The sequence below is a fragment of the Grampus griseus genome, assembly GCF_964374135.1.
Source record: "Grampus griseus genome assembly, chromosome: 10".
NCBI lineage: Eukaryota > Metazoa > Chordata > Mammalia > Artiodactyla > Delphinidae > Grampus > Grampus griseus.
The window spans coordinates 42,096,285-42,106,856 of record NC_139004.1 but is presented as its reverse complement, the minus strand read 5'-3'; the positions used below and the strand labels follow the sequence as shown (position 1 = coordinate 42,106,856).

The following is a 10,572-nucleotide window of genomic DNA, read 5'->3' as shown; positions in this document are numbered from 1 at the left end:
AGCAAACTGCCAGACAAGAAAACGCAGACCCTCTTCCTTTGATGGAGACCTAACCCTTTCTTCCCTGTGGATTCTGAACCAGGTGAGAAGCCGGTGAGTGGGGCGTGTGCAGATGCGATCAGTCCTACTTGCTGGGTGCAGAGCGGCAGGCGCGCCATGCTGGGAATATCTCCTCCGCGCTTCGGCTCCGGGTGGCCCGCGTGCGCGCAGGTGTCTCCCGCGCGCCCTGCTCTGGGCGCTCTCGGCTTGGCGCCGCTGCAGTACACAGAGCGGGGCCGGGCTCAGCGCGCGCGGGAGGCGGAAGGCGCGCTCGGGGGCCGGCGCGGGACCGCAGCGCGCGCCCGGCCCGCATCTCTCTCCTCCCCGCTCTCTCCCATCGCCTACAGCCGCCCCGGACCTGGCCATGGGGAACGTGCCATCCGCGGTGAAGCACTGCCTCAGCTACCAACAACTTCTCCGGGAGCATCTCTGGATCGGGGATTCAGTGGCAGGGGCGTTCGAGCCCGCGCAGGTACCACCTCGCGGCCCAGGGGGTCCCCACCCTCTTCCGTCATCCCCCAGGCCTCCTCTCCCCTTCTTGTGTAGTCTCTCACCCTGGGCCCTTCCTGCGACAGTTCTGTAATGTCAAACCTCACCCCTTAAAAGGTTTCCCATCATCTCTCTGGGGTGAATTGCAGACCCACCCCTGCAGCTCAGACCCACTAAAATCCCTATCTTGACCACGTGCAGGTCGCCTAAAGGAAACTGTTCCTTCTCTGTGTTTCCCTTGGAAGGGATGAGTCATAATACACAGCACTCCTCCGAGGATAGCGCCCTTCTTTTCAGTTTTCTCCTGATTATTGTGTGACAAAGACGACGAATTTGTCAGAATATGAGGCGGAAAAAGGAACAAAGCCAACACAGAAGGTTGGGAAAACACGGTGGGATGAAATCATCCGTCATATCATTAATTATCCCTAATGTATTTATGCTTCAACACACTTGAGCAAGCTGGGGAAAAATGGTAAATAACAGCGATTTCAGTCCAAAATGTATTCCCATGTTGATTCCTGAAAGCCTATTTTAAGACAATTATTAGGCAAGTGAGTAGTATCCACATACTTGCGATTTAATGCACTCTCAACCGGAAACGGCAAGTAAATGAAGAAAATCTATATAAAGAAATAGACTTTTCCCTTAAAAGAGCTTAAAATTTAAAGTTTCACAAAGGAATAACAGTGATAATTGTTAAGTGAATGTGAAAACGTGGGAAAAGGGAGGGAGACTCAGGGTTTAGCTATTATTGTTTTGAATTTTGGTGGATACAAAAATGTTTATTCCTGATTCATCTATGTACAAAATAATAATTTGTATTAAGTATAATATTTTAGTGGGTAAGCATAATTTAAATTTGTGTTTTTAAATCAACTATTCTAATATTAGGCATCCATTTTTCTATAGTTTTATAGTTAGTGTATTTTCAGTTCAATGTATCAATATGTGGCATTGTAATTTTAGTTCTACAGATTGGAGTTCAGCGTTTGTGGATTCTCTAAAAGATACTTTGCTCCTCATTACTTAAAAGATGGCCCTGGTCATCTGACTCAAAGACTGTTGCTGACTATCAAGAAAGGGAAAATAATTCTTTATCTTCCTGTATGTTCTCTTGTCTTCTATTTAATTTTCCTGCCTTCTCATTTGATCTTTGTATTATAAAGATAATATAACCTTATATTCACTCTGTTACAGAATCAGGAATCCTTACCTTCCAGTCCCGAAGTCTGAGACTTTATATGACTTTTGTTGCTGGGTTAATATTATTTTTCTCTCCCGCAACCCCCATATTCTAATTTTGTGGGCTTTGGAGAACATGACAGAGGCTAGACTGCTAGGTGAGGATGTCTACTTTGCCTTGCAGGGATGTGGAAACGGGGAAATTGAAAATGACTAGGATGAAAAAAAGAAAGAAAATGACTAGGATGACTGATCTAGGAATGCGGGGAATAGGGTTTTTGGACATTCATCAGCCTAATAAAGACTTTTTGTTCCTTTTTGGAGAAATAGCAATACCTTCTCCAAATATTGCTGTTTTAACCCTGGACTGCTTTAGTGAGAAACTCCTATTTATTCCTCAGACACAGCTTAAATATCACTTCTTTTGACCAACCCTTTTCTCCTTCCAGAGTTGCTAGCCTTTTTCTGTGCTCTCATGGCATTTTATGCATAGTTCTGTTTTAGTTCCAGTGTTGTGAAATGGTAATGTTTTAGGTCATGTCCTATTGAATACACAGCAGCAGTGACACTGCACTCTGAAATTTACCTTCTTCTTTGGCTTGTGTTTAACAACATTGTTGCTGCTTTAAGCCCTACCTCTCTGGTTCCTCAGGCTAGAACTAGACTGGCTCAGGGGTAAATCTTCAGATTCCTCATGACTTTTTATGCACACTCACAGTTCCTGTTACTATTAGTATACTCATGTCTTCCAGATTCATATTACAATCTCTCTCTTAAGCTCCAGTCCTGATGTTCACCTGCTCACCTGACATCATCACTTGGGTATCTCAAAAGTAATTCAAACCCAACATTTGCAAAATCGGAATCACGTTCTTCTTCCCCTTCCAACCCCAGACATTCTCTAGAATTTCCTATTGCAGGGTATGCCATTGCAATTCATTCAGCCCTGGAAGCACAAACCAAGAGCTCCTTTCCTTCTTTCCCCCATAACCGAAGTATCACTAAGTCCTGCAATTCTACCTCGAATTTCTCACAGATCCATCTGTTTTCCCAACTCTACTGCTGCTATCAATTTTAAAGTGGCATTCTCTCTCCAATGAACTACTAGACTCTTGCGATCCTTCAACCCATTGTTTCTACAGCTAGTTGGGAGAAGTTCTCTGTTTTACACAGAATCATGCTATTCTCCCGTTTCACAACCTTCTGTGAATTCTCATTGCTTTTAGGAATGAATAGCAAGCAAAATCTTTAATGTGTTCTTGGAAGCCTCAGGTGTTCTCTTCATTGCATCTCTCTGCAGCATCCTCTTAAGCTATGTTCTCTTATCCTTGCCACTGTGTCCTTCTTTTGAGTTTTCCAATCATCTTTCCTCTGGAAACATGATCTTTACCTGTTTTACTCTCTGCTAGGAAGATTCTTTTCAAATAACTAACCTTGAGCTCTCAACTCAAATGTTGCTTCCTCATGAAATCTTTCCCAGACTCTCAAGGCAAGCATTTCTTGTTATCTTACTTTGCACTGTTCATTACAAATAATATGAATTTTACATTTATTGTTGTGATCATTTTATGTTTAATTCCCTACCAGACTCTAAGTATCATAAAAGTAAGGAAAAATTCCACCACAAAATCCTCAGCAATGAACAAAATGTCTGACTAGTTTTTAATGGCCAATGAATACTTGTTGAATGAACAAATGAATGGATGTTTTTCCTTCTAGGGCATAAGCATCTCAGATTTATGGGGAACGTGAAATCCTTCATAGCACTTTTCAGGGTCCAAAACAATGATTAGCACATTGTAATAAAATGCTAACTATTTGTTATGTGAATGCCAAAGTGATGAGAAGACAGGTGTCAATAAAGTTTGGTCTTAGTGCTGTTAGATGGGTATTATTACTGTTTGTGTTTTACCTTTTTTTATTGAACTATAGTTGATTTATAATGGTGTGTTAGTTTCCAGTGTACAGCAAAGCAAGTCAGTTACACATACACATATGTATATATTCTTTTTCAGATTCTTTTCCAATTTAGGTTATTAAAAGATATTGAATATAGTTCCCTGTGCTATACAATAAAACCTTGTTGTTTATCTATTTTATATATAGTAGATTGTATTTGCTAATCCCAAGCTCCTAATTTATCTCTCACCCTAATTTCCCCTTTGGTAACTGTAAGATTATTTTCTATGCCTATGAGTCTATTTCTGTTTTGTAAATAAGTTCATTTGTATCTTTTTTTTTTTTAGATTCCACATATAAGTGATGGCATGTGATATTTGTCTTTTTCTGACTTACTTCACTTAGTATGATAATCTCCAGTTCCATGCATGTTGCTGCAAATGGCATTATTTCATTCTTTTTAATGGTGGAGTAATATTCCATTGTATATATGTACCACATCTTCTTTATCCATTCATCTGTAGATGGACGTTTGGGTTGTGTGTTATCTTTTTATAGAATCTAGTCATACTTTGATAGGGAAAGAGTTGAAAATGGATTCTGGAAGCTGTTAAAAGATGCACAGAGCTTAACTATTTCTCCACTGTTAAATCTGGCAGAGGGAATCATGGGCAGGACCCCTAAGTTTTGAAATAATTTGGCTGCAGTTGGGACAGACAGAGTGCTCTATTTTGAAAGAATACTGTGCTAGTCAATAGAAAGATTCAAAACCTAGCCCTTTTTCTGCTACCAATATATTATTAAGATAAAATTAAATATTGTGTGTGTGTAAGTACAAATATACACATTTGAAGTTTAGCAATTTATTACCAAACATAAAATGGGTCAATGTGAATTAAAGGCTTGCACTACCACAGCTCCACTAATTAAATTCTTTAGTTCTCTTCCTCTCTTTTTTTTTTGTAACTAATGGCATTGGTTTTTCAGATTTCCTTAATAGAGCAGGAGGTTAAAATTGATCCTTCTATGGTTCAAGGTATCTCTTAGGGCCTGTTTTATTTTCTATATTTGTCTCTGTTAAAATGGATATGATGAAGCTGGCTTAACTCGTGGTTTAAAGTTTGGGTTAAAATTAGGTTCCCTGTAAAGTAGTCCTTCTTTGATTTCCAAGTGCTGCTTAAGCAGTAGCTAAATATCTTCATGTATTAATACCCCATTACAGCAATAAAATTCCTAAGGACCTAAATTCTATCATAAACAACACTTAAAATATATTAGTTTTTTAAAGACAAAATTGTAGATTTTGTGAGATTAAATTTATAGTTAGTTTACAATATATCCTGATCCTTTAAGTTACATTTGCTGTCAGCAAATATTATGATTCCAAGTATTTAGTGTTAAACTGTCACTTGAATTTAATTGGAATGTACAATATTTTTGCTTAAATTTAATTAAAAGATTAAAGTAACTATATGCTTTTCAGTTTACAACTCTGAAGCTGTTAGTACATTTACAAAATACCTTAGAGTGAGTGGGGAGGAATTTTCAGAAAGGAACAAAACTACCATTACACTGTTTGTTTTCTGTTTGTCTCAGGTGTTCTTTTGTCCTTTACTGCCCTGTTTCTCTTTTTTATGACTTCTTTTGAAGTTATGTAAATTTTAAAATTCATTTTTCCCTTGGGTTGGCTTGTTAGTTATGTACTGTTTTTATGGTACTGGTGGTTGCTACCTATAAGATGTCAACGTACAACCTTGACTTATTAAAATATTATATAAATTAGTTTTATTGCAACTTATTAAAAATATGATAATTTAACTCCCTTTACTGCCTTCGCTTTCTATACTGTTGTTGTATATATTAATTTTCTATATGGTATATTTGTAATATGTATTTATAGTCAATATACATTTATATCTATGCATATATTTCCTCTTTCCTTTGCTCTTTATTGCTTTCTTCATCTCCATTCTTTCATCTGAAATTATTTCCCTTCAACTAGAAATATTTGCTTTAATACTTTCTTTAGTAAAAATCTGGTGGTGATAATTTCTTTCAGTTTTTCTTTGCTTGAATTACATTTATGTATATACGTGTGCAATGTGCATAAATATGATGAATATTGAGTATAAATATATGTTCCATATAAAGAATTAGAATACATGACATGACAGCAGTACGAAATGCAGATTTCTCAACAGATAAAATGGAAACCAGAGACAAACCAGAGGGAAATCAGCTGTTAGTTTTACTTTTAGTTCTTTGATGATAATATATCTTTCATTCTCTTCTTGTTATCTTTGGTTTCCAACAGTATGACTATGATGAGTCTACAGGTAGTTTCTTTATATCTGATAATGATTCATAGCACTTCTTGGATCTTGATGCTTGTTGGCTTCCATATGTTTTGGAAATTTTTCAATCAATTCTCTTCAACTATTGCTTCTGTCTCTTTTTTAACCACCCCCCAACTTGGACCTATAGCTTGAAGAATCTTGGAATGTTCCTTGTGACCCATTTATTTCATATACTCATTTTTTGTATTTTTTTATCTTTTGTTTCTCACCATGTTCAGTCTGAATATTTTTTCTCACCTATTCCATTTCACTAATACCCTCTTTAGCTTTGTCTAATTTGCTGCTGATTTAATGTGAGTTCTTAATTTTAGTTATATTTTTGAATTAATGGACTTCTATGTGGTTTTTAAAACCAATTTTTAGCTCTCTGCCACAATTCTCCATCTTATCAAGAATTCTTGAATACTTATCAGTTATTTTAAGTTCCATGTCTGGTAACTCCAATATTCAGATCTCCAGTGGGTCTCTTTCATGTATCCTTCCTCTTGCAATGCCTACTAATTTTTCAGTTTAGGTTAGACACCTGTTATGAAAATGTTATAGACATAATTTGAGGCTCTGAGTCATACTGTCCTCCAGAAATGATTACCTTCCCCCCACTCCCTTTTGCCCACCCTCTACACCCTGTCTCTGGCAACCACCAATCTTTTCTCTGTATCTAATTTTGTTTTTTTTAAGATGTCACATATAAGTACTTGTCTCTTTCTGTGTGACTTATTTTGCTTAGCATAATACCCTCAGGGTCCATCAGGTAGCAAATGGCATGATTTCCTTCTTTTTATGACTGAATAATATGCCTTTGTGTAGATATATACACCATATTTTCTTTATCCATTCATCTGTCAATGGGTACTTGGGTTGTTTTCACGTCTTGGCTATTGCAAAGAGTGCTGCAATGAACATGGGGGTGCAGATATCTGTTCAAGACAATGATTTCCTTTCCTTAGGATAAATAGCTAGAAGCAGAATTGCTGAATTATATGATAGTTTTATTTTTAATTTTTTGAGGACCCTTCATGCTGTTTTCCATAGTGGCTGCACCAATTTACATTCCCCATTGCACAAGGGTTCCCTTTTCTCCACATCCTCACCAACACTTATTTCTTGTCATTTTGGTAATAGCCATTCCGATGGGTGTGAGGTGCAGGAAGGATTGATTATCTTTTGCTTCTAACAGGCAATAAGTGCAAGGGTAGCTTACCTTAAGCCAATCAGATGTTTAGCTGATTCAAGGCTGGACCTACTTCATTTGTGAGGGCTTGTCTTTTCTATTCACGCTTACTTTTATTTTGTTGCTCTCCAGGGGTTCTAACTAAAAGCCTAGAGTGTTTACCAGAATGTCTTCTCCTTGTTGAACCTGAGCTCAAAAATATTTCCTCCCCAACTTCTAAGACCCCTGGAAGCTCTGATGCTCTTCTCAGCTTCTCACCTGATTGCATAGAATTGGTGAATGCCTCAAGAGGAAAGTTCATGCTGAATTTTGGTATCACCCCTCTGTGTTTTTCTTCTGCGAGTATCTTGGCCACTGAAGTACACCCTCCCTTGGAGACTCCAAAGGCTATCAAAGAAGTGTTTTTCACTAATATTTTCACCAGATTTTCTGGTTCTCTGTGAGAAGTTTGTTTTGAACAAGCTAGTTAAAAAATTACTAATATAACAGGGGAAATATTAAAAAAAACACCTATTTTGCAATATAATTGGAATTGAAAAAATATATTCATTTACCATATTACAAAGCTTTTGAAGTGGTTACATTCCAGGTAATATGCAAACTGTTGACAGTAACAACTTGTGTATTTATTTTTCAAGCTTTATTGAGATATAATTGACATATAACATTGTGTAAGTTTAAGGTATATAAATTTGATACATTCATATATTGCAAAATGATTGTCACCATAGCATTGGCTAGCATCTGCATCACATCACATAATTACCATTTCTTTTTTGTGCTGAGACCATTTAAGATTTACTCTCTTAGCAGCTTTCAAGGATATAATATATTATTAACTGTAGTGTTAATCACTATGCTGTGCCTTAGATTCCTAGAACTTATTCATCTTATAGCTTGAACTTTGTATAGGGTAACAATTTAAAGTCCAAAAATTGAATTAAAAGATTGGCTGCTTCATGAAAAATAATATTTTACAGAAAAACTGACATAATGATTTTCACTATAAGTAAAAATTGTGAAAGATATTTTTTAAAGATAAAAATTAATGTGCTGCCTAAATTAAGTATCTTGCTTTGGGGAAACAGTATGCTATTTACTCCCTCCTTATGTGTGACATAGGTCAATAAAATTTGTTAAATAAATGAATGAATCAATGAGTGATTAAATTTACAGTATTTTATCTCTATTGATATGAGATTATTTTGGATCTTTCCATTTAATGGCCCTGAAGTGGGTAAAAATATTTTCTTCTTCTTATTAACCTTTTCTTTACAATGCTATCTTTTGCTTTGTCTTGATTCATTCCTGGTTCATATTCAATATGCATTGGGCACTGCCTAACTGCTTTACATGCCATAACTCAATCCCCATAACAATCCATTTTATAGGTTTAGTAACTGGGATACAGAAACATTAAATACTTTGTTCATGGTCAGTAGTTGATGATCTAGGAATTGAATTCCGTCAGCTGAGGGTCCAGAGCTCCCAGTTTTCCACTATACCAGTGCTTCCTGACCTTTCTGGTGATAGGAGTCAATGGAGGTGTTTATTAAATGTGCTAGAAATTCAGTACATTGGAGCCCAGTGTTGGAGCCCAGCTCTCACTGTTTCTGCTTCACCTACCTTTTGGGAAATGCTGGACTGAGTGATGCTGCTGCCCCTTCATCTCTGTATCTTCTGTCAAAGGGTCAGCTGTAGGCTCATGTTTCCTCTAATCTGTCTTCTGAGAGCTCCTGGCTCCAACCCATGAAGGGCTCCTATGAGTTTTGACTTCCTTTCTCTCCTCTTTGAAGGTGAGACTAGAGTTCTGCCTGGAATAGAATTGCATTGGATGCATAAGGAAAAACAACTTGGTTTCCAATAAATTTCCTGTTCCCTCCCATCTCCAATACTTTCTGTCCTTGGATTTCTGTTAGCTCCTCTCTTCCTTGCTTTCTCTCCTTCCAGCTGGCTTTCACATCCTTTCCTCCCCCTGCCTTGTGTTCTTGTTTTTTTCATTAGCTCTGAGCTCCTCCAAGTTTTCTGGCTTCCTTTCTGCTTATTCACTCTGGGCTGTAACTTTCCCTGACCCTTTCTTCTTTCTTCATTTTCCTCTTCCAAGTTTAGCTTTTATTTTTGTTTCTTTTGATTTTCCCTCATCAACCAAGGGGCTAGACTGTGCAGACCCATAACTTGATGGGTCACTTTTATGGAGCAGATGGTATTTAAAAGAGATCGTACAAACTCATATATGTGGGGAATATCATTTTAGCAGAAATTCTGATTTGAAAGTGTTGTCCAGACTGCTTGAAGACCTCACAGTAAAAGCAACACAAGAAAACAAGTTTCCTGGTCTCACGATTGTTAGTTTAAGTAGGAGATGCAAATTTGCTGTTACACAGGTGAGCCATATTTAACCTCTGGAAATGTTTTGTTTGATCAAGACTACACTTAAAAGATAAGTACATATGAATGCCTTAAACAGGATTTGTACTCTTTACTCATATACTTAGCTACCTCGGGCACCCAGGTTATCTTCCTGTGCATGTGGATATTTGATTCTGTGGTCCTTACCGGACAATTACATGGGGATGCTTTAATGAGACCATCCAGGACATTTCTAAACATTGGCATATTTTCCAACAGTGTAGAGTGTAATCGTAATCATTCAGCAGGCAGGAAGTAGTCTTTAAATTACCAGGCGTTTGCCATTTTTCCCTTTGGGACCATCTTCCTTTTCATAGTGATCAGAATTCATTCCTAAATGAAGGCTCAGGTGTTTGGGGATTTCTTCTCCTGGATCAAACCATATGTATGAGCCAATGTTTATGTTCTTTTCTCATAGAAACTAAATATTGATCACCAGATATTATTTCTAAACACAGTCATTCTGAAATTAGACTGATTTTTACTTGAATTTTACTGGAGGATAATTTAAAAAGTTATTCAGGTTCCTAGAGGCATATTTTGGACTTTTTTTTTCATGTAATTTATGTAAAAGCCAAGATTAGCAAGAATGGAAAAGCTCTCTGAAAAATATAAAATTTAAGTGAAAGCTGTTGTTTCTAGGTAGTGATGAAGGGGCTGGAGCTGTGAGTTGCAATCATGCTCTAGAAAGGGGGAGCTGACACTTCTCCACCTGCTCCAGGGAGGGGAAGATCTATACCCTGACCCTGACGCTTGCCGGGTGGTGAGGATGCTGTGGGGCAGGAGGGCCAAGTGTCACATGGGAGGTAGAACCACTGGAGATTCTGTCCCAAGGGTGCAGCCCAGGCCACATTTTCATTCTTCATTGATGTGTTCCTCTGAAAGCTAATTTCTTGGCTTTGCTTTTTATTTGGACCACTTCCCCTCACCCCCACCCCCCACAATCCTTTCTTGCAATTCATTTAAACACAAACCTGTACATTTATTCTAATTCAGGGCCGGGGGAGTTAGTGATGATGATTG

The 10,572-nt window shown here is 37.6% G+C and overlaps 1 protein-coding gene across 6 annotated transcripts in view; it reads left to right on the top strand.

Annotated features, from left to right (window-relative positions):
• Nucleotides 1-403: 403 nt before the first annotated feature.
• Nucleotides 404-10,572, top strand: part of HMGCLL1 (3-hydroxy-3-methylglutaryl-CoA lyase like 1) — a gene marked incomplete at its 5' end in the record, with an annotated part of 136,552 nt that continues 126,383 nt past the window's right edge. For all 6 annotated transcript variants that reach the window (XM_082663981.1, XM_082663979.1, XM_082663980.1 and 3 more), the window contains one exon: nt 404-511. In XM_082663981.1, coding sequence (XP_082520107.1) covers nt 404-511 — 108 coding nt within the window. The remainder of the gene's footprint in view (nt 512-10,572) is intronic.